Raw genomic sequence first — 24,430 nt, 5'->3', positions numbered from 1 at the left:
AAGCAAACATGCACACACACACATATTAGCACATCCATCAAATGGAAGGCGCGCAAAAAGTTGAGTTAAAAGCATTGAGTGTAAGACGCCGCCAATTATTATACATATAAATAGACATACACATACACATACAAATGTATGCGTTTATGTATGTCGGTAGATACATGCAAAGCATAAGCGAATGCAGTTCAGAGAGCAAGCAACAGTAAGAGTGTGGGACAGGCGGAGTGTGGGAGAGCAAGGAGGAGCGACGTGAGAGCGCGCGTGCGAGAGCTTCTGAACTCAACGACATTGGAACAACAACTCAACTGAAATGCTTGGGGTTGGGGTCAATGCGGCGGCCGTCTCAAGTGTCAGTGCTTTTTAGCTTGTGACGTCACAGCGCTGCGCAGATTTATGCGCGCGTGTATGTGTGTATTTTTGCATGCATGTGCATGTCCACTCAATTGATGCGCAAATGCTAATAATTTCTTCTGCTTCTGCTGGACAAATCGCATGGACTCTAAACATGAAACGGTTGAGCAAAATGATAATTGACGAATTGAACGAAACACGCGCAACACATTCAAGCAGTTAACATTGATTGGTGAGTGTGTCGTATGCCCAGTTGCTGGAGCGTAGGGGAGAACACAAGCAAAGGGGCGAGAGGGAGGGGCATATAAGGAGAGAGAGAGAGAGAGAGAGTGAACGCTGAGTGTTTTTGCGTGTGGCAAAAGAAAACCTGTTGCTGCTTGTTGTTGCCTTGGCGCTGTCGCTGTCGTATGAGTGGCAGCTACTCCTCAAAAAGAATATATGCGCACACTTACTATATAATCGTATAAGCCTGATAAATTGTGTTAAGAGCGTAAAATATCGAAGTCGTTAAGTGGATAATTCTAGCTGAAGTAAAGCATGTCACATAAATTCCGAATACCCTATAATTTGTCTTTATTTGTTGCTAATATAATATGCAGAGATATACATACATACATATGCATGTACATATATGCATATATATTTATGAGAAACACCCATTAAATGGAGGTCACAGCTGCATTCGGGTCAAAGTCTTTAGGCGTTAAGACCTAACAAGCCAATAATTATTCAAATTCTTTCGAGCATTTTAATCGACAATTAGTTTGTAAATATATAATTGTGCGAGCAAAACATGTTTCATGTTTAAATATTTCTATATTTCTGGCTACAGGGTATTAAGTGTGCTGGCAAGCAAAGAATGTGCGAGTTGAGGCTGCCCAACTATGACACACCCTGTAACTAGAGTCATATTGTTATCATAATAATTTCAATTTTACAGGCATACATATATCCTTATATTGGTTTTAGACTCTATATAAAATAAATAAACGTAACTTTTTTCATAGTGTATGTAAATTCATATGTAAACATATACATACATATATGGATATACTCAGATTACTATACATGTATGCATATTTATCTTTTGGCATATACACACACACATATTAACACGAATATACCCCATTTTCGAATAGCTTTGCAGTAAGTGCAGGGTATCGAAATGACGAGAACAGAAAAGTGGCCTCGGCCGCGTCGTAAATTAGCGAGCAGAATCGAAGCAACTGAAATGTCACAACAACAACAGCCATAACAACAACAACAACAACAACAACTCTTAACCCGTGTCAAGGCCGACCCAATTTGTTATTGTGCATGTCGCAAAGTGCGCGAGAGCGAGAGCGAGATGGCTAGCGACAGGAGAAGAGAGGAGAGTCCGCGAAGGCAAGTGCAAAGAACAAGATATAAGAAGAAGCAGCAGAGCTGTCGCTACTGTGGCATAGCCGACTCGAAGATATCATAATCCTTTGCATTATTTGGACTGGAACTAGTTCAGCTCATGAGCTTGTGACAACTAAGGAAATGCGAATAGTCTAAAAACGGAATTTAGTCAAAGTTCAATCGACTATGAAGGTCAAACATGATTATTCACATGATTTACCCTTGAAATTAATTTTGTGGATTAATTTATTTCTAAATTAAAAAAAGGATAATAAACTTCAAATTGTATTCATTTATCTTTTGCTCAATTATAAAAAAAGGACATGTAAATGAGTGCGCCCACTATTTCCTGTTTATATAATTTGCAGGGTATACAAATGGAAGGGGGACATAAGCATTGGCATTACGAACTGGGCACGTATGTATGTATGTATGTGTGTATTTATGTTATTCAGTTAAAATCAAAAGGCGTGATGAGGAAGCTGGTGGCGGTAGGCGGGACGTGGGAGGTGGGAGGCAGAAGGCAGGTAGAAGGCAGCGGAATCTGGGATCTGAGTGTAAGCAGCTGAGGCAAACAGAATTTAATTGGCGCATTGCACAATGAGCACCATAAACAGATCGGCGCAGAATAAAATTGTACACAAACACACACACACATACACAAACGTGGTTTATGATAAAATGTGTCATTCGTATCGAATGGATTGCAGATTACATTAGACGCATTCGATTTGGCAGTGTTTGATGGAGTATAAAAAAACAAGTTGATGGAACCAATCGGTAATTCCACAATATATTGCCTATAACTTGGATTGATCGATAGATGTAGCTTATTAGTTAAACGTCAACGCTCTCGAATAATAATAATAACTTTAAGTTTTTATTAGGCTGAAAAAACTCCAATATATAATGTTTTAAGATCTACAAAGTAATTCGAATGCTTTCTTTGTAACTACGTACTATTCAGAGGTATACATTATATATGAGTATTTAATATATTTTTATTATGATGAAGTGTTTATTTTTTTTGCTGGAAATAAGTTTTTATTCTAAAGATAGATATAGATATAGATATAGATATAGATATAGATATAGATATAGATATAGATATAGATATAGATATAGATATAGATATAGATATAGATATAGATATAGATATAGATATAGATATAGATATAGATATAGATATAGATATAGATATAGATATAGATATAGATATAGATATAGATATAGATATAGATATAGATATAGATATAGATATAGATATAGATATAGATATAGATATAGATATAGATATAGATATAGATATAGATATAGATATAGATATAGATATAGATATAGATATAGATATAGATATAGATATAGATATAGATATAGATATACATAGATATTCTAAAGTCTTCGTTCAACTAATTGAACCATCCTGATCTAGAATTTTTAGCTGCAAACTGAACCGGTTCACGCTGAACCGCTGAACTTGAGTTGTGCGCAGTTTATTAACAAGACGAACCATCTAGATATTATCGGAACGCTCCTGATTCACAAAAAGTCACAAATATTGTGTGATTGTTGCTTCGGCGTTATTTCTCGCAACGCCCTACGCTTGTCATCAATCATTCAATTGATGTTAGTGAAAACCCGAACGTAAATCAAGTGCTGACATTTATGAATGCATAACATGGCACATATGCATATATGTATGTGTGCAAGTCCATATAGATATCTATCTAGTGTATCCTCAACTGCGTAGCTATCTGCCCGTTGATGAGTTGATTGTCATGTGAACTTGAAATATGCCCTGTCCAAAAAAACTGCCTTGAACCGGTAAAGCCGAATCGATAGGAAACCGCTGATAAGCAGCTCGAAAGAGTTAGCTAGAAGCTAGAGTGAGAGGGAGTGAGAAATATTTCATATCGTTATATTTACTTATATGTACATAGATATCTTCCCTTGCACTTGCACTTGCCATTCGATTAAGTTTTTGTTTTTATATGACTAATTGAATAGCAACAACACCAGCACCAACAACAACAACTACAACTAGAAATGACAGCACTTTAGATCGTTCCATTTGCTTCTACATAGTACAGATTTCTCGTACCCCGGACCAAAGTCCATATCTCTCAACATCTATTCAAAATGCTTCGACTCATTTCTTGGCATTTTCATTCGTTTCGTTTGTTTTTTAATTCTTTTGGCAATTGATATAGAACATTGATTCGTGCCAATTTCTGGGTATAAAAAAAAACTATATATGCATATATATGTATATTTAGATATCTGATATAACACATTGAAATCACATATATCCCACCTAAACAGCTGATAATAGGGTTTGAGCTTACCTGACATGTATATTCCATTTAAGAAATATTGAGAATTTAAAAAATAATATGTACATACATACGTATGTATATATGTATATATATTAGCTGATTAGCTATCAGCTACCAGCATAAAAGTGTAAGTAGAACACATCTAAATATAGCTCACAAGCCTCGAAGTAAGAGCCAAACTGAGACAGGTTGATGTACATATATGAATTTTCATATTACTATTATACATATTACATATATGTACAATATATATATATACATATATATTTGAATGTTTACATTCAAGTTTTAGTTAACACTTTTTCAAGCACTGTTCAAGTAAATATAGGTATACATATATATAGGTAGGTATATGTATATATGAATATATATAAATAGCATACCTTAGACACAAATCGCTCATTAGACAATTATAACTTCTTTTGAACACTCTATATAGCATATATAAATGTATACATATATATATATCAGCTATCTATGCTCGACCCAAGACAAATCCGTACTAAATCAGAAATCGCTAGCGAATTGATACACAGGTCTCCAGCTCAATCGCTGGCTTGATTAGCATTAAAGTCTATCAACTATCAACTAAGAGCTATCGTCATGCTAATCGCCGGCGCTCAGAGCTCAGTTGGGAAATCGACGCTGCAGATACCCCGTAACTGGAATCCATTGATAATTGCAATTTATAATAAAAAACTAGCTTCAATAGCGCCGAAACAAACTGCGTTCATGCGGATAGACGGACGGACAGGAAGACGGACATTGTAAAAAACCAATATACTCATTTCACTTTCGTTAATAGGTATAACAAAAAAATACAATTATTTAGGTACGTTACCTACTATGAAATAAAGCTTCTTCCAAGACCATATGCTTAAGTGCTCAACAGGGTATCTTAATTATATGCATTGCTGTTACTTCATGTCTCTGATGCTGGGCCACATACATACATATGTATTTATTTTTCCAGGGTATTGTCAGTGACATATATGCCCATTTGACCCAAATTTCAACTAGAAATTTTCAAATATCAAGTTTACAATTCATTCATTTGCGTATAAGACTCTAGCAGAAAACGCTTTACAGGGTATCGCGCACACATATTAAAGCCAGATGCGCGTGCAATTTTAATTACTTACTCAGATAATATATACAGAATTAATGTATAAATTATACGCAATCTCAATTTCATCCAATGCAGCCCATTTACAGGGTATTGCTAGCTGCTGCATGCCGGCCACATCAAGTGCATGATAGATTTGTGTACATATGTATGTATGTGTGTATATGTGTGATGTGTATGTCTCATATTTGATTTGCTAAGTAATACACCCGTTGCATCACATTTTACAGGGCATCTCTAGTCGAGCAACTGTTTGGCCATGTTTGCTGCTTTCTTGGCTATTGATTTTCTGGCCGCCTTCGCTGTTTTCCGCATGCCACAAGCGTTTAAAGAATAAATACCAACGACTGCAGCGCGTCCGTTATGTAGCAGCTGCAGGTCGAAGAGAGTGGGTGGGGCGAGGGGAGGTGAGTGAAAGGCGAGTGAAAGGTGGGTGCCTTGGCAGGTGTCGGTGGTTGAATTTTGTGGCGGCATAATATATGCGGCTGGCGCCCAACGCATTTTCTGCGCATTTGGCATGCATTCAACCTTTGGACCCATCTACCTCGCCTCTCTCTCTCTCTCTCTCTCGCTCTCGCTCAGTCTCTCGCTCACATTCTCTATTTTGGTATGGCTGGTTCTCTTGGTAGGGAAGCGTGCTCGCGTGACATTTCGCGAAAAGCCCAGGAAAAATTATACAGTTAAAACATTGTTTTACTATTATTTTAATGATTTTTTTCTCTCATTTATTATTTTGGTTTGTTGTGTTTGTTGTTGTTGTAGTGTTGTGTGTATGCTTGTTATAAAATTAATAGCTAATCACTAACAAATTATAAGTACAAATGTATATCATATATGTATATGTATGTGTATACATACAAATAAAAAAAAAACACAAAAATATATATGTATATATAATTACAATAATAATAATAATAGTAATAATAATAATAATGTATAGGTACAAATGTTGCGGTATTTATAATATACCGCATGTTTTATTTACTATTATATAATGTATTTTCGTCAAGTCTGTAATTTTGTTTTGTTTTGTTTCCTTTTTCTCAGCAACAGTAAATAAATATATACAATTTATATAACCCGATATATATGTATATGTATATATATGAATGCATATACATATATAGGTATATGCATGTATTTATACATATTGTCATTAAATTGCGCTTAAATTTAATTTAAAAATTTCGTTTTGTTTTTTTTTCCCATTTGATTTGCACCAAATTCTTGTGTTTATTTTTAGTGTCTTTTCGTGTTGTTGTATGTTGTTGTTGGTATTTTTATTCTTATTCTGTTGTTCTTTTTAATGTGATTCTTGTTGTTGTTGTGGTTGTACGATGCAATTGGCAGTTGCAATTTTGTCTCATTTAAAGTGTAGTTTTCTTCTTCTTCTTCTGTTTGTGTTCCTAGGGAAACCGTAATGCTAATGCTTGTTTCCTCTATGGTTTCTTGACTTTGCTTCTGTGTTTGTGTGTGTGTGTGATTGTTTGTGTGGAAGCCTTTTTCACTGTTTCACGAACTTCAAGTATATGTAAATACATATAAATATATTTGTGTATACATGTATATATAAATATATATATATAATTATATATATTATATATATTATATATATATATATATATATATATATATATATATATATATATATATATATATATATATATATATATATATATATATATATATATAATTAGTTTAGTAACACATTAATTTTTACATCAATTAGTTTTGTGTATTTTCTAAGGAAAACTTGTCTAAAAATTCAAAATATAGTAAATAAAATGTTTCGAAATTTAAACGAGAAAAATAAAATAGTTTCAAAAAAGAATTTGCAAACAGCTGGCAACTTGTTTTCCACATGCCACCTCCTCGCGTCCTCGCTACCTGTTTCAGTGTACGTTCACGCTCGCCACGGCCGTTATTTGACGCTCTGCCCACGCTCTGCCAACGCTTGCGCTCGCCCTTGCGCTTGCCGTCTCTCAGATTGCGGCACACGCAACGTCAACGCTGCGTGTGCAGTCGCTGTCATTCAGCTGCTTTCGTAGCCCTTCCAGTATTCGAATTCGATTATTCGAATATCGTTTTCGAATTTCTTTTGTATCTCATACATATCCCAAATGCAAGCGCAGTTCCCTGCCGCTGCGCTGTGTTTAGCCCGGTGACGAGGTGGATCGGCGCAGTCGCAGCTTCAGGCGATTCATGCTGCTGCCGCTGCTGCAGCGTCGTCGAAAGCGTCGTATGGCGTACGGACTGCCAGCGGTTAGATGCTCAGCGCTGCCGCCGTCGCCACCGATGCCATTGTTAAAGTCGAGCTCAGGCGCAGCTGTGCCGCCGGCAACGACAGCGGCTGCGCTGAACGCTTGACAGCAGCGTTTAAAGCGTCGACCCAAACGGCTGACCACACTGGAACTCTGCGTTGGCAGCGACTGCGGCGTTGCTTGTATGCTGCCAGTGTCGCCGTCACCCTGCCAGCCATTAATGTTGTTGTTGTTGTTGCCGCCGACGCTGCCATGGTGGTTGTTGTTGTTGTTGTGGTGGTTGCTGCTGCTGCTGTTGCTGTTTGTGTGTGTGACGTGTTCTCATGATCGCTTGCTGCTGTCCTTGCGAAAGGACTTGCGGAGCTTGTCGACCAAACGCATATGGAACTTCGTATAATCGTTACTCTGCTCAGCTGAGCGCTGCTCCTGCTGTGCCGTCGCTGCCGCCGCTGCTGCTGCTGCTTGTGCGGCGGCCTGCGCTGCCGCCTGTCGTTCCAGTGCCGAGGCTGTTTGCGTGCGGCTGGGCGGACTCGAGCGCGTCGGCGACATCATTACCTGCGACATTTGCATCATGGAGCCGCCGTGGGAGCTGCGCGAAGTGTTGCGGGTGAAGCCGCGTGAACTGTGACAGCGCTGCATCTGCATGCGATGTGCGCCCAACTGGCCGTGCGACGGTGACGTTGCAAAACTCTCCGACTTACATTCGGACACCTTGCGGCGACGTTGCTGCTGCTGCGACGGCTGGCCCGGCGTTCCAAGGGCGCTGGCCAACGCTGAGGTGCCGTTGCCACTGCTCACGTTCGAGCATTCGGATGTTTTGCGGGAGCGGGCACGCGTATCCTTATAGATATCATAGTTGTTCTTCATAACCGGCATCATAAAAGCCATTTCGTTGTTGTTGTTCTTCTTTAGTTGGCACGCACGAAAAAAAAAAATGAACACAGCTCAAATGCTCACAAAAACAAAAATAAAACAGACAAAATTATGCTGATTTCCAATCACAAAATTTGTCTCGTTATTCCAGACGTTTCGATTTCGAATTCAATTTGTGTGCGCATTCGTTCTTTATCGTTTACTTTTCCGTTCTTGAACGCGCGATTCAAAAATGCACTTCATATGCAATTCAACACGACTTTTTGTCTCTTCCTTTATTTTGTTTTTTGGTTTCTTAATGGAAAACGTTCGTTTCATGCGCTAAACGTCTGTTCAATGCGACTGCTGAATTGTATTTGAATTGTGTTTAAAATGAACGTTGCAGATTTGCCGCCGCCTGCTGCCAGAGAGCGTGACCAACATAAAGAGAACACTCTCTTGCTACGTCTTCAAAAAACACTGTGTGTGTGTGTGTATTTGCGTGCGTGTATGGGGTGTAGAGAATGCGCGCTCTGCTTCATTGGAGTGTGAGTGTGTGTGAGAGTGAGTGAGTAAGTGTGCCTGCGTGTACTGTGGCATGCAATTGGGGTTGTTAATATTTTGAAGTTGACGATATTGATTATCAATATCGTTTTATTAATGTTTCTGGTAATAATATAACAGGATTTATGAATATCAATTGGCAAAAAAACACGGAAAAAGCTCAGAATTATTATGATAATAAAGTTCATTGCTTTCTATTATAGGGGTTTTGTTTATTTAAATGTTGTAATCTAAGCTGATATACATATATTTCGTTAATGCCGTTATATAATAATTTCTAGAAGCAATGGAAGGAAATGACTTACGATATTGGCCATACTTACGATATTTCACATATTTGTCTCATGTGCGATCATTTGTTACGATTTTACGTTTAGAAAGACTCACTGACGACACACATATGCCCAATTGCTCTCAACTTACACACACATTGAAGATAAAGCGGCATTTCTATGTATGGGAGCAGATAAGGGGAAATGCATGTCATCTATTATGTATATGTATGTATGTATGTATATAGACGAATGTTATACAAATATTGAACAAAAAGAATCGCTTATTGTTCAAGTCTTACAAATGCAGTGCTGCCGATAGTGCAACGCCCCATTTAACAAGGCATAGCTTAAGCGCTTCTAATTGTATGAGCGCTGTTGTTGCGCCGTGCCAGCACGTGAGAGCGGATGCGAGGGAGCGAGAGAGCGCGCTTGCGCTGTTGCGCGGGTCAGTTGTATCAACTGAATGTTTACACAGTGCGCCGTTTGTGACAAGCGTGCGTTTACGTGATTTGTAAAACTATAAGTAAATTTGACTCTTTTTTTTTTTTTAGCTGAAAAAAGAGTAGTTAAAACAAATATTGAATACTGTGCTAATTGCATAAGAGCAGGTGATTTTGCATTGCCTTTAGCCAAACATAAGCTTGACAAATTGTTAACGTCAAATCGAGTGTCAAAGTCAAATGCAAATAAACTAATTGACAGTCATGGCAATTAATGCAGGGTCTGTAGATAAATAGCATTGCTTATCAGCTCTTCGTACTCATACCCTTTCTAATGCCATTCATATGCGGTCTTTGACTTAGGCCTCTGCACCCTCCCAGTTTAAGTAAATGAATAAAGGCATTTATTTAAATTTTGTTATTTTTCATAGTTCTTTTTTTCTGTTTTGCTTTCAGTTGTATTTTTTTCCGTTCACTTTAATGAATAATTTTAAATCCAAATTGGGTTTTTTCATTTCTTTTGATTTTTGTTTTGTTTTGTTTTGTTTTGTTTTGTTTTGCTTTGGTTTCTTATTCTTTTTCCACGCACATTTGAATATCTATATGAATTGTTAAATAATGAAAGTGCATATACTCGTAATTAGTTCATTGATTTCTTATTTTGTGTATATTTATATATATTTATATGAATGTTGAAAGTTTGTTCGTTAACAATTGAAGATAATTTTGGGTTTGTTTTATAAGATTTGAAAAAATTGATTTTTCGGTTATATTTTCTTTTTATTTTTTTCTTAAATGCATTTTTTCCAACAACAGTTTTTTGGTTTTCGTATTTGTATATCGTTTGTTTTTTATTTCTTATTTTCTTGTAGTGTTATCTATAGATAATACAATAAAAAGCCTTCAAAAGAATAATATCAGAAATTTATCTATAGTAAAAGTGCGAAGCAGACACAAAAAAAAAAAAAAAAGAAAAACTCGAATATCGAAAGAAATCTTTATAAATATGTATGTTTATAACTATAAATAACATAGAAATATATATGTATATAAATTTTTGAAATTATTGTACAGATTTTGTAACATTTTGCATTGATTCTTACATTATTAATATTATTATTATTATGAATATTTTTCCTTCTTATTTTTTTTTTCAAGTGCGTTTTGTGCTCGTCTTTAGATTAGTTCAGGAACTACAAAAAAAAAAGAGAATACAAACAAATGCTATATATATAAATCTTTTCTTTTTAATTTTTTCATAAGATCAATACAAATATTGTATTTGAATATATATATATATTTATTTCAGTGCCGAAAAAAAACATCTAAATTTATAGCACTTTTTCATTTAGTATTATTTGCTTGTTTTTTTTGTTTCTTTCTGTATTTAGTATTTGTATAATTTACCTAACTTATTATTTTGTTTATTTTTTCCTTTTGTTTTGCTTTTTTCTCTGTTTTTTATATTATTCAATTTCCATCAATTTAATGAATGTCCGTTGCGCTAATATCAATTAATTATTATTTAAGTACTAGCTAAAAAATATTTGTCATATATTTATGGATATATTAAATCGTAGGTTTTTATTGGGGTTTACACGATAAGCGCATCGTCTGCGCATAAACCATCTCTACCAGCTGGGATTGTGCTCAAGGAAAACTGGTTACGATTCGTTAGATGAGAACCCAAAAAATAGAATACTACAAATATATACATATGTGTGTATATATACTATGTTGTTAATGAAAATAAAGGCAATCAAACTATTCTGGCAGTTTTGGTGGCTATTCGCGATTGCATCATTGTATAATGCGAAAGCTAGAGTACGAATGCTGGCCAGGGTTGCCAGACCAGATGTAAATGAAGACATGCAACAGGCTGAGCAGAGACGTAGGCGTAATTCATTTTGGTAGGCGGTTAGAAAGTGGTATATAAAGATGCTATCAAGATAACCCCAATGGCCAGACTTCAGACTTGGTATATATATATAGTTATATTTGAGAGTTGCCACACCCACCGCCTAGTTGAAGTGTTGAGCTAGAACCAAATATTTCGAATTATAGTTGAGTCTGAGCTAGATTCTAGGTAACAACTACATAATACACAATACTTAGGATATATTATAGTTACAGTTACGGTTACAGTTACGGCTACAGTTACAGTTTAAAAGATACTGCATTGCAACAGACTTCTCATGAATCATCATAACATTATCAAGATCACATCAAATTTGTCAGCGATTAACTTCGAAAGGCTGTTGCGTCTGTCAGAAATGGGGCGAGGCAGGAACTAAGGGAGGGCAGGGGACGAATATATCTATGTGTATATGCATATATATGCAATAGGATGTGTTGTCTCTGGTAGCTTTCAGATACATATATATATATAAAGAAACACAAATAGAAATAGATATTATGTTAAAGATGAGCTAATTTTTGCTATCAAAAGAGTCATCCTATATATATATATATATATATATATATATTGATTTCTGTTGTAATCGTAGTTAAGTACATATATATTTAGCTAATAAAGTCGAAAGGAAATACTCGTTTCATCTGAAGATCGATGATGCTCGTAACATTTTTTCATTTTCTTAGAATTTCCTTTATATATATATATATTGTATTTGTTTTTCTTTTTTTTTTTTTCAATAACTTGTTTAACAACCGCACTGCTTGAGGTACATACATTAAGGATATTCGAGCCTGATCGACTTGTCGATTGCAATTTTTTTAGCTACCCTGAAGATGCAATAGTTGAGGTATAACAAAAAAAAGAAAACATATGGATATCTATACATATATAGGATACATATCTATACATATATAGGATACATATCTTAAATCAAAAACATATAGCGTAGAATAACAGTTTATTTTCTATCTGGAAACTTGCGATTTCTGGAACTGGATGCGGCGGCGTCGCGACGTGGAAACTCCTCCAGCTGCATGCAAAAGTATGGAAGAGAAAAAGAGAGTGAGAGGGAGAGAAAGAAGTAATGTAAGTTTTATAGCAGTAAGAGCTTAGCCTGTTAAGAGACTAACACGATTGCAATGCTAGCAAAACGAGAGAGAACACGAGAGTGAGAGAGAGAGAGACGGATAGCATAAGCTAGTCAAGCTTAGTGCTTACAGCTTAGATAATGCTGCAGCAGAAGAGAGTGCTTGCGCTCAGCACACATACATATAACTGTTAGCTAAAGAGAGTTGAACACAGAGAGCGAATGCCATTAGCAACAGTTAACAAGAGTTGAATGAACTGCTTAGAGAGTGCTCAGGCAAGTGAATCGTAATCCAGGAGTGCGTAAATCGACTCACGACAGTGGAGTGTGCTTGGAGAGTAAAGTCTTGTGCGCCGTTGATTGGGGCGGCTCAATCATTCCAATCTCAATTAGCTGCGGATGTTCATGAACGTTAAATTTAAACCAATCAGACGGTCATGAACGATTCGTTTTGGAGAATCAATGGCTCATGATTTATTGAATCACTGTGCGAAGAGTAACGTCCGCGAAGGACTGAATGTACAGTTCATGAACCAGTGAGTCGCTCAATATCAATTCAATATAGATCTCTCTTTAATTGAACACTGAATAAGTTCAATGAAACTTTCTTTAATATGAGAAGCTGAAACTTAAACGGTGACAGCTATTTGCTACGTCCTGGAGAGGAGCTCTGGCAAGACGACGTATGGAAGTTGTTAGATTAGTCATGTGAACAAGGAGATAGTTTAGAGCTTTCACAACATGCTCCCACGTTCTTATAAAGCGAGGTCCAGTAATTTCCAACTTTCATCAATAGCTTAATGGCAGTCGAGAGCGCTCTGGGATAGTTTAGGGTCTAGACCGACAGTGATAGTCATGCCAAGTAAAATATCTTCATTGCCTTTCCAATTCATCTCGAATGGAATCCTTCCTGAGTGATTCGAGACGGCATAGGATTTCGGACAACATGTCGTGTGATGCTTCCTAAGGCCTTGCAAAGCACATGTCGTGGGGGTCTTTCCATGTACTTCCAAAACGAAATGGGGGAGAGCTCCAATCAGTTTCAATGTCTTATGCAATTGCAATCGTGAGAGCTCTGTTGAATCCAATTCAATTTCTCCTACTTACCCTTTGACCTGTGTTTTTGTTGACGTGACGCGCTGGTGGGGGCAGCGGCTCATTTGCGTAGACTCTGCAATGGTTTGAAATGTCCATTAGGGAATAGCACCAACCCTAGCTAAGAGTTCAGCCAGTTACCTGGTCTCCGTTTGCGCCTCCGGCTCGAGCAGGGGCAGTGTGTCCTCGCCCTGCTGCAGTAGCTCCACCGAAGCCAGCGAATCACTGCCCGTGCCTGTGCCCGTGCCGGTGCCCGTACCCGTACCCGTACTGGTATCCTTGTCCTTGTCGGCTGTGGTGCTAGAGGTGATCGCTGTGGCCGCTGAGGACTCGCCACGCTCCGCCTCGTGGCACTCGCACTGGCAATCCTCGGGCTTGACGTAGTTGTAGTGCAGCTTGTCGCCGGAGCTAGCATCCGGTCGCTGATGGTGATGCTGATGGTGATGGGTGTGAGCGTGGCCATGGTGATGCCCAGAGCTGCCCCGATGTGCCCCGGTGCACACTCCGGCCGAGGAGGCGCTCTTGATGGCCGTCGTCGTGGTGGTGGTTATTGTCTCCTTCGGCAGCGTGGTGATCCGCTTGGCCGGTTTCCGCTTCTCGGGTATGTTTTCAAAGTCTATCCAATGGCCGGACAGTTTGCGCTGTGTGGATGCCTTCGGCTTGGGCTCCTCCAGGCTGGCAGGCGTCTGGCCCGTCGCTGCGGGCTGTGGAAGCGGAGGAGCTGCAGGTGGAGGCGGCAGCAGCTGCTTGCTGGAATCCTTGCGCTCCAGATTGTTGGCACGCAGCCCCTCCTCGGCGAACTCGAACCAAGACTTGCCGCTGGCATTGGAGATGCGGCGCGGCGACTTGCTGCTCTGCGTCTTGTCCTTGATGGTGGGCTCCTTGCGCGGCAGACTAATGCGCAGCTTCTCGCCACGCACGAGCCCGCCCGTGTCCAGCTCGAGCGGCGACTCCTGCGGCGTCATAATGCCCACGCCCGTGCAGTACTCCTCGAGATGTGAGGGATTCAGTGGGGTGGTCGAGCGTGGCCGGTCCACGGGACATGTCTTCAGCTCCATGTTGGCGCGCTCCTTCATTGGGATGAGCGGCACGCCCTGGGCCCGCTCCTCGGGCAGCGTTGTGGGCACATACGGAAGCTCGTCGTCAAAGGACTCCTGGGACACCAGACCGGTGCTCTCGTGCTCCTCGATCAAGCACACGTTGCGCGGAAAATGATGACGCTTCGCATCCATGCCCATGGGCACGGCCGTCGTCAGCGACGAGCTGCCCGCCAAGTCCGAGTCGCGTTCGCTCTCCGACGACTCGATCGGCTCGTGTTCGTCCGTCGAGTGGCGCTCCGAGCGCTCGTCGTGCATGGGCGTGAGCGACACCGCCTCCAGCTGCTGCAGCTCTGCATTGCGTTTGACTCCCATTACTGGCATTACCGGCTCGGGCTCTGGCTGGGGTTGGGGCTGGGGCTGGGGCTGGGGCTCCGGCTCCGGCTCCTGCAATGCTACGCCGATTGCTAAAAAAGCGGAATACACAGAATCGGTATTAGATAGCACTTGAACGTACGACATAGCTCTGCCTAGAATCTTTCTATGATTTTCCAAGCTGACATAAATTTAACTATTTATTGGATTTTATTTTATTTATTTATTTATTTATTTTTTATTTTTATTTTCATTTTATTCACTTATTTAAAGATTTTGCGTATTATGGTTGCTAATAATATGAATAATTCTTGAACAATTGCCAGTACAGTGAGCACTCGGTAATGGAATAAAAATGAGCGGGGTAAATATATACTGTATATACTAAGTATATATACATATACATATACATATACATATACATATACATATATGTACATATATAAACTATTTATGCAAACATTTCAATGAATTCTAAGTAATGAGAGCTGCATTTGAAATTGAAAGAGCGGCAAACGGTGTTGTTGTAGCAAGGGCCCTCGTCCCCCTGCTCACCGCCTTCTGTGCATTTCCTGCAGCTGAGTAAATGATGAATAAGGGCATTGTTAGGCTGAAACCCGAAACGCGCAATTGTACTTTGTCTTGCTGATTCCACCAACGGAGAAGCCCTATGTTGCAATGGTAATACTGCGGACCTTGGCTCAGGATACAATTTATATGCGCTTAACGGGTGAACTTGTATATAATATAGGACAGTTTAAAGCTAGAACTTTAAGATGTGGCTAGTGGATTACTGCAAAGGACAGACCCAATTATTTTGTAGGTCTTACGCATTTCCCTTGAGCTGTATTTCCTATCAAGTTTATATACTTTTTTGTAGGGGATTTGCTTTTGTTTTTTCCCCTAAATATATTATTTCTTGTACATTTATTTAATTTTTATACCCTGAACCCATTGAAAATGAGAAATTATGGTATAATGGTTTTGTTAAAATTATGTAACAGGCAGAAGGAGGCGTGGCAGACCCCACAAAGTATATATATTCTTGATCAGGGCGACGAGCTGAGTCGATTTGGCTCTGTCCGTCTGTCTGTCCGTCCGTCCGTCCGTATGTATGAACGCGTCGATCTCAGAAGATAGAAGAGCTAGAGACTTGAAATTTTTTCCTAGGTCCGTGTATATCACGCGCATATCAAGTTTTTCTCTATATATCGATAACTACTCCCGATATTTTATTATCGATTAAAACCCTTATCGAAAGCTAGTTATTTAATTCAACAACTGATCTTAAACTGTTTTATGGATAAAGTTTCCGACAAAGCTCTCTGATCAAAGAAGATCTATATAAGAATCTCAGCCTAGTTTATGGCTAAGAGTTAATAAAATCTACTCCTAAATGTCTTCTAGTCTCTCAAGTAACTGATCAATGCGATTTTATATACATTATAATCCGGTTATAACGACTTCGTTTATAGCGTCCGTACGATTACTGCGACGTAAATTCTGCTCCCCCGTCAAACTTATGTTTATGAACAGATGTACATATATGGCTATACGGACTTCCGGATAAAACGACGATCTCTTGGGCGTCGTTATAATCGGTTTCTAAATAATAGAATAATAGTATAGCCTGGTACAACGATATCTATATTTAATATTAGCCTATTTCACCTGACTGCATTCACCCACCTGTGTGGCTATATACTATATACTATTTAATATATAGTTTATACAGTTCGGTTTAGTTAAGTATAGTTCAGTTTAGTTCAGCTTAGCTTCTTGGATACTAACGTTTTGATTCCGGTATGCTCTGGCGCTTGGGCTTGCGTGGCACCGTCCCAGTCGCCGGCTCAGACACAGCTTCCGGCACGGTCTCAGTCACGTTCTCGTGATACTTTTTGCGCACATCGAAGCTCTCCAGGTAGCGCGAATGGCGGACATCGGCGGCCGGTGGTGCAGCGGGCGGTGCTGTGGCAGCTGTTGTGGCTTCCTCCTCGGAGTTGGAGCAGGACTTGTGCTTGGAGCGCATGACGACGGCGCTGCTGACCACCATGGTGGCACCCGTTGCGTGTTGCTCCTCCTCGGAGCTGGAGCGTGCCGTCGGCTGTGGAACGGAGGCGGGTGCGGGTGCGGGTGCGTCGACACGCCGTATGACCGTGCCCTGGCGCTGAAGTCCATCGGTGGTGCAGTCGGAGGCCGTGGTTGAGTTGGAGTCGGGCAGCTGGACCTGCTCGGACAGTTGGCTGGACTGGCTCTCGGTCTTCGAGATGCTGAACTGTGTGGAGAACAGCTGCTCCTGGCTGCCCGAGCCCAAACGGGTCGCGAACAGCAGACGGCGTCGCTCCTTGGCCGCGGCATCCTCCACGGGCGCATTGACCGTGGCCACGGTATGCACTAGGCGCGGCTCGCAGGCGCTCTGCGTGCTGTCCACCGAGGGCAGGCGCTGCATCTCGGCCAGCCCATTCTCGCGCACCACCTCGACGACCGCGTGCTCCGTGATCTGGCCGAGATTGGCTTGCGGCTCCGGCACGACGTGACGTGGCTGTTCGCTGTTCCAGGCGCGCTGCTCCCGCGGCAGCTCCTCCTGCGCCGGCAGCGTCTGTATGGCATCCAGATCGGCGCGCGGCTGACTCGCCTTGCGCTGACCCACTGGACGCAGTGCGGCAGCTGCTGCGGCCAGCTGGCTGGCAGTGATCGGAGCGCCGGCTCCAGCAGGCGCAGGCACATTCGCCGCCTTCGCTGCGCTGCTCGCACTGATGATCCGCGTGCGCTCCATGGGCGGCGGCGAGGGTGCGGCCAGCTGCTGGATGCCCTGCAGCAGGGTGCGCGCCTCCCGCTCCTCCGGCGGCGTATGCAACGGTATGTGGATGACGCCCTCCACGGGCTCATCGTAGTACCTGAGGCGGCTGTTGGGCCGCGAGCCGGCGGGCGTGCGACTCCGTCCGCCTGGCGCGGGCGGCGGCGGTGGCGGCGGCTCGGCGCTGTCGATGGGCGAGGAGCTCTTGGAGCTCTTGGTGCCATCGGTGCCGGCGCTGCTGCCCCGCTTGCCCGGCTTGAAGATGGCCAGCACCGACTTCTGCTTGCTGGGCGTCACGTTCTGGGAGCCGGGCGCCTGAGTCAGCGCCATCGCCGTCGATGGTCGCTCTTTGCTCTTGCTGCGCGACCGGGAAGACTCACGCGGCGAGTCGGGCGAATCCTTGCCCAGCCGGAACAGCGAGCTGAACGAGCTCTTGCGGGAGACTGAGGCGCCAGCCGGTGCTGCCGGCGAGGGCGAGCGACTGGTCAGCCGCATCGCATGCCGCGACGGCTTCGGACTGGCCGTCGGTGTCAGGCGGTGCTCGTCCAAGCCGCCGCCCTGCAGGCTCAGCGAGGCGGGCTTCGACTGCGACTGCGAGTGGCTGTGGGAGCTCTTCGAATAGACGGGCGTCAGCTGGTTGGGCGCCTCGACGACACGCTCGTTGGGCGCAATGCCCTTGTCGCTGTACATGTGATCCGGACGCAGATTGATGCGTATGTATTCCGTGCCGCTGGGCGTCTTGCCGACGACCATTTGCCCGGGACTCTTGGTGCTGCGTCGCTGAGCGCCCATTGCGCTGGAGCTGGCGCCGATGCTGGAGCTGGAACTGGGCTTCGCTGGGCCACTGCTGCTGCTGCTGCTGCTGGGCTTGCTCTCGCCATTGGCCAGCGTGGTGGGCTTGGCCCGGCGTGCCAATGTGCCCGGCGGCTGCATCTGCATCTGCATCTGGATGCCCTCGGCGAGCACCACCTGGGTGGGATCGTGTTTGGCCCGTGCCAACAGCAGCTGTTCCACGGCCAGTGTCGCCTCGCCCAAGCTCTGGGCGGAGCTGGGCGCCGTGGAGGCATTGCTGGCCCCGCTCACCACCCCATCGGCGCCCTCCACGGGCTTGGGGCCGCAGAACGATGTCTCCAGCAGCATGCGATGCGGCGATGGTGAGCGCGAGACGCAGGAGACGGCGGACAGACGGCTAACAGCCGAGCCCTGGCTGCCGACGCTCGAGATGCGGCTGGTGCGGCCCGAGATGCAGAGCAGCGCGGCCACCTCAGAGCTGGCCGAGTCCTTGCGCTGGTGCTGCTGCAGGTAGCTCTGGTGGTCATCGAACTTGAAGATGTGCGGCGACGACCGTTTGCCCTGCGAAACGAACAAAAAAGAAACAAGCTCAATACATTGCGCAATTAGCAGCAGGCACGAGTCACGAGGCACGCGCCACGAGGCACGAGGCACGAGAGTCATCAATCCGTTCTCTGGCAAACCAAAGACAATTCGACTGGGACAAATGCCACTCGAAGCGAGCACTGTCGATTCGGAGTCCTTGAGACAGCCCAAAAAAAAAAGCTAAACAGAGAAAAGAGTGGTTCATACTATGCGAGAGTGAGCGACTCAGCGATACCCTGTAGCGCGCTCTAGGCTAGCTATATTATGTACCTATGTAAGCTGTCTTTTGGAATCCCCAAATGAGAATTGACATAACGAGACATGGCCTTGTACAAAATAAATCAATTTATCATTACCGATATTTATCGATTTCTGTGTGTTAAGAGAACAACGAAATATGACTTTATTTCATTTAATTAATCATTTAAAATGAGAAATATTTAAATTAAGTAGTTTCCATTTTATCGAATATCAATTTATTGCGATCGATATTTATCGATTTTTGTAGATGCTTTACTGCTATGTAATTAACGAAGCATTGAAATTGGAAAAAACAATTAATTAATATTAATACTTATTGATTTATGAAAGGAATACTGAAACATAGCTGTATTCAGATAGTTTTACTAGAGATATACGATATATCAAACATCAACTATCCACTCTCGTTATTAATAGTTTTTCTATTATTTGTATTTGAAATAAGATTTCAGCTGTACTTAATATGTAACTGAAAATGCGGATTTTATAATCGATATTTATCCATATTTTTAGAGCCAATCAACCTCGTCGAACTATTAGACATTCATATATATTATATGTGTATAATTGATCTTGGATAATTTTGGAAATTTCTCTGAACATTGAGCTATTCGCAATATGTTATCGATAACTTTAAATGTAGCTAATATATGCTCACAGTAAACGAATTAAGTTTGAAACGTGGCTTTGAAGGACTAAGATGTCTGCAGCATTAAAAATTTAACAGAAAATACAATACTATATATAGAAAATCGATATTTATAAAGATACTTTTGGAATACGGCACAGCTATCGAAACGAAGCCAAACTCTTTGATCCGCCACATATTTATATGAAGCTATACCAAATACTGATTAGATTTGAAGCCATTCGAAATGCAGCTGACATATGCATGCCTTGCACTAGCTATATATCGGCTTAGATATGCCCAAATAACTGACAGGGTACCAAAATGCTTCGAAATGGAAGAGCATTGAACAAACAGCTATCACGCGTTAACCTGGAACACAATCTCTGACATTCATTCAATCGCATGTCAATTGCATTTCGACTTCCTTGATGGGTCGCTCTCAGCAATGTGTGTGTGAAGAGAGAGAAAGAGAGAGAGAGATGGACCAGATAAACAGAGCGGCATACCAATAGAGTGAGAGAGAGCGAGAGAGACTGAGAGCTGGGCGTCTGGCGGCGAAAAACATGCAAGCGAACTGATATAATTGCTGGGTTTGTGGACTCAATGGGTGATTGAAACTAGAAACATTGATACATGCAAAGCATCCACAGATAAAAAACAACAACAACAACGACAACAAAAGGAGAACACTTTAATCCGAAAAGCATTAATTAGTAACTGCAACGAGCTCCAATGTCAGCTGTGGATTGGATTTTAACATTTAATTAACATTGACAGTGACAAATCGAGAAGGGGCGACGGGCGGGCTGGTGCTTACGACTCACTTACCCCCCAATTAGGGCGTGGCAATGCATTGCAATGCATTAGCCGCGGATGGGGAGGGGGGTTGGGGCTCTGCATGTTTAACTAAACATTGAAGCCCATCCACCGTCGCACGCAAAGTTGGCCAAAATGTCAAGGCCGTCGGCTCGGTAAGCCATCAATTTTGTCCAGCCAACCGCATATCGAATGCCGTCGCTCTGTTACCAATAAACTTGTTAATTGTGCGACAGGTGAACGGTTTTGCGGTTGCCCCTAAACCGCAAAAGTTGTAGCTTAAAGTTGGTTCTAAAAATTTTATTATTCATTCAATGAACCTGGTTCATTATGGGCTCATGCTGCAATGACAACGGAACGAAGTAGACCTAATGGATTGATTGATTGAATGATTGACAAACTGAAACGAAACAGATAATACCAAAGTGAACGATTTTCAGCTCACAACTCGTTTATCCACCTCATTTAGTTATTCAATCAAACTTTTTCTTAGACAAGTTTATTACTATTGTATTGATATATTGGTATGGAATGAGTGATCCTACAAAATTTGAACATAGATATCTAAAATAAAAGTGAATGAATTACTGACTCATTTATAAGGCTTCGATATAGAAAACTTCCGAGAGATAGGGAGAGTGAAAGAGTCAAAGTGCTTCAGCTCTGTTTGCCTATAAAGAGGTTGCCTGTGTAAGACCTGCGAAGTTCCTAGCTCCTAACAAACTTATATATTTGAAAATTTAATAAATACAGTAGAGTCTCGTTAATTTATACTCCGCTAAATCGAAAATCGCAATGACTTGAAGAAATGCTATCCCCTTGAACAAAAAATTCGTTATTGATAATATTCGACAATTTCAATTTCTGTGTAAATAATAAAACATATGATCCCCTTACCATTTCGAATTACCTAGACTCGACTGTATAAATAAAATAAATCGTATTTATATAAACAGGATGCATTTCCTCCTTTTAATATCATGTCCCAGCTATATACTATTCAATAACAATTTATATACAAAGGTAGTCGTTATAGGACATATATAGTTTCATATCCTAACTCAATACTATCCTATAGCATTGCCAATTAATATACTACTGTGGGCAAAAAGTAAGGTGAATCTTAATTATTTACTTTGAAGGGGATGGAATTGATTTACAAGAATAAATGTAATTTTTTCATTTTACAAACAAATTCACCTTAATTTTTGTCCACAGTAGTAAAGGGAAACCCTGAGTAAGCTCTTATACTATACCTCTAGCAAAACAATCCGATATATTTGGCAATTCATATAAAGAGCCCCATATATCTATGTTCTTATCTTAAGTAGATGTCGTATAATATACTACTTATATCTTTGACAATTGTCTGTGTAAGCCTATATAGTGATATACCTTAAATCTGTACCATCCCACATATTTACCAACTCAATTATCCCTATATATGTCGAATCTTAACTAGATTCCCTATACTATACCAATAGCAAATCAATCCCATATTTTTTACAATATAGAGCTCCATGTATGTTATACCTTAACGGGACGTCGTATACTATACCAATACTATACAACTCATATAAAGATGCTGCCTGTGTAGCATAATTCTATCCTGTATCCTTGGCAATTTATTGATAGCAAACCAATCCTAACCATTCATACAAAGGATTTACCTGTGCTAACCTGAGCTCTATTCACTCCTATATGTGTGGCAATTCATCAATAGCAAATCAATTGCCACAAGGTTAGTTACTGCGCAAACAACTTTGCTTGACTACGACAACCACTTGCGGCTTGCCTCCTTTGCTATAGGGATTCATACATAGTACAACAAGGCTCGACCGCATTGAGTTTCAATTTAACAATGTCCTTATTCAATGAGTAAGGAAGAGCGAGCGAGGGGAGAGCAAAAATATCGCTCCTACAACTTGAACTGCAAATGCTGCGCTTAAAATGACTAAGTAATTAGTCTATAGTATTCGAAAGACTTAAAAGTTACTTTCAAGGGGCGAAAGTTCTGCGAAGGTGCCAAGGCAGGTGCAGCGGAAAGTACCGTCCCGACAGAAACTGTCGCTGCAGTCAGGGGAGAGACTTTAGTAGAGCAATTGTGCAACAGCTAAGATGATTGTAGAAGAGTCTGTGACTTTGGCGAAAGGGACGAGTGGAACATGGACAAATCCTTCATGAAAGGACATCACCTTGAAGTGCACGGCTTCAGCTGGAGCATATGGAATAACTTTACCTTAAACTTTAATGCGGGCTAACATCTAATACTCAGGTGGAAGGCAACCCGAAGGGGAGGAGGGAGGAGGAAGTAGGGAGGCAGGAGGCAAATACAAATACGATACATCCGAAGAAGCTGACTGAAGATGCTGTTCAAACTGAGACTTCTCCTAGCTCTACCCAAACTCGAATAGTTTCCAGAAATTGATATTTGATACTATTTGATTATTTTGCAGCGTTTCCCATTTGCTGTTTGCCCCGCGGCAAATATGACGCAATTGATTGAATTTCTTGCGTTATGCACTTATCTTAACTGTTACGCCATTAGCCTGGCCAGCAGCAGCTTCCTAACTACTTTCCGTCACTTTTCAATTGGTCTTTTACTTATTCAGTTGGCCAAGTTGTGGGCTTATGCGTTTTAGTAAACTTCTCAATTACAGTTGGCCGGTGGAGCTCGGTCCGTGTTCTAGTTGAGCGCTGACAACTTTGCTGGAGCCGCCAGCAAGCCGGAGGGGCGTGGCAGCTTCTGTTCTGTTCTGCTCTGTTCGGGCTGCCATCATTAATAAGTTTATAGCAGCGGCTGTGCCAGTTGGCGAAACAGTTTGATTTGATTATTTTCCCACATAAACTTTCGCTACCCCAACAAAGCAGCATCGCGAAAGAAATAAAGAAAAAAAAAAATAATACTACATTAACGGGCGGAAGTGTTGGCGTAGCCAGAGTTGCCACGTTGCTGCAATTTCAATGAGCTAGCCGACTGCCAATTGGCCGCTTTCCGTTTCCGCTCGCCGCTCGTGGCCACATGTTGTGTTCCCATCTCTCTCGCCATCTCCCTCCCACGCTGTCCCTCTCTCTCTTCTGGGTGTGCGAAACTTTTCTCGAAAAGAGCAGCCCGGAGCACTAATTAGAGCTTTTGTTAAAGTGTCACCTAGCAACGCGTGAGAGTGCATTTCCACAACAAAGCCATTCGAATTTTATTTATTTATAGCGGGCATTATTTATAAATTTAATTAAATTAATTACATTAAATTGTAATTTAGGAGACCTTCTATGGCGCTTTTAAAGTTTGGTTACATTTTAAATAATGTGAAATTCAATTCAAATTAAATTATTCACTCAGTGAATCATTTTGATTTTGAATATACTCAAAGTCTACTCGTATTACGTATATGAGAATTACTATTGGTTATTACCAATCCATTATTATTATATTCATTTGAATTTA

The 24,430-nt window shown here is 41.4% G+C and overlaps 2 protein-coding genes across 6 annotated transcripts in view; both read right to left on the bottom strand.

Moving 5' to 3' along the window:
- Positions 1–5,887: 5,887 nt before the first annotated feature.
- On the bottom strand, positions 5,888–8,699 carry LOC108619504 (uncharacterized). Its single transcript, XM_018016127.2, has one exon. The coding sequence runs from the start codon at positions 8,346–8,348 to the stop codon at positions 7,782–7,784; it is 567 nt and encodes a 188-aa protein (XP_017871616.1). The 5' UTR covers positions 8,349–8,699; the 3' UTR covers positions 5,888–7,781.
- Positions 8,700–12,211: 3,512 nt separating this feature from the next.
- Positions 12,212–24,430, bottom strand: part of LOC108619498 (uncharacterized) — a 37,053-nt gene continuing 24,834 nt past the window's right edge. For all 5 annotated transcript variants that reach the window (XM_018016112.2, XM_018016113.2, XM_089475001.1 and 2 more), the window contains 4 exons: positions 16,895–19,253; positions 13,833–15,195; positions 13,704–13,767; positions 12,212–12,539 (listed from right to left, as the gene is read on the bottom strand). In XM_018016112.2, the coding sequence (XP_017871601.1) occupies positions 12,468–12,539; positions 13,704–13,767; positions 13,833–15,195; positions 16,895–19,253 (3,858 nt within the window). In that variant the 3' untranslated portion in view covers positions 12,212–12,467. The remainder of the gene's footprint in view (positions 12,540–13,703; positions 13,768–13,832; positions 15,196–16,894; positions 19,254–24,430) is intronic.

This window comes from Drosophila arizonae, chromosome X (assembly GCF_054131065.1).
Source record: "Drosophila arizonae isolate 15081-1271.41 chromosome X, UAZ_ARI_1.0, whole genome shotgun sequence".
Classification (NCBI taxonomy): Eukaryota; Metazoa; Arthropoda; class Insecta; order Diptera; family Drosophilidae; genus Drosophila; species Drosophila arizonae.
This window is presented reverse-complemented; position numbering and strand designations above follow the sequence as displayed.

Bases quoted from the DNA above. Each gene is read 5' to 3' on its own strand.
- LOC108619504 (XM_018016127.2), bottom strand. From the start codon at position 8,348: ATGGCTTTTATGATGCCGGTTATGAAGAACAACTATGATATCTATAAG.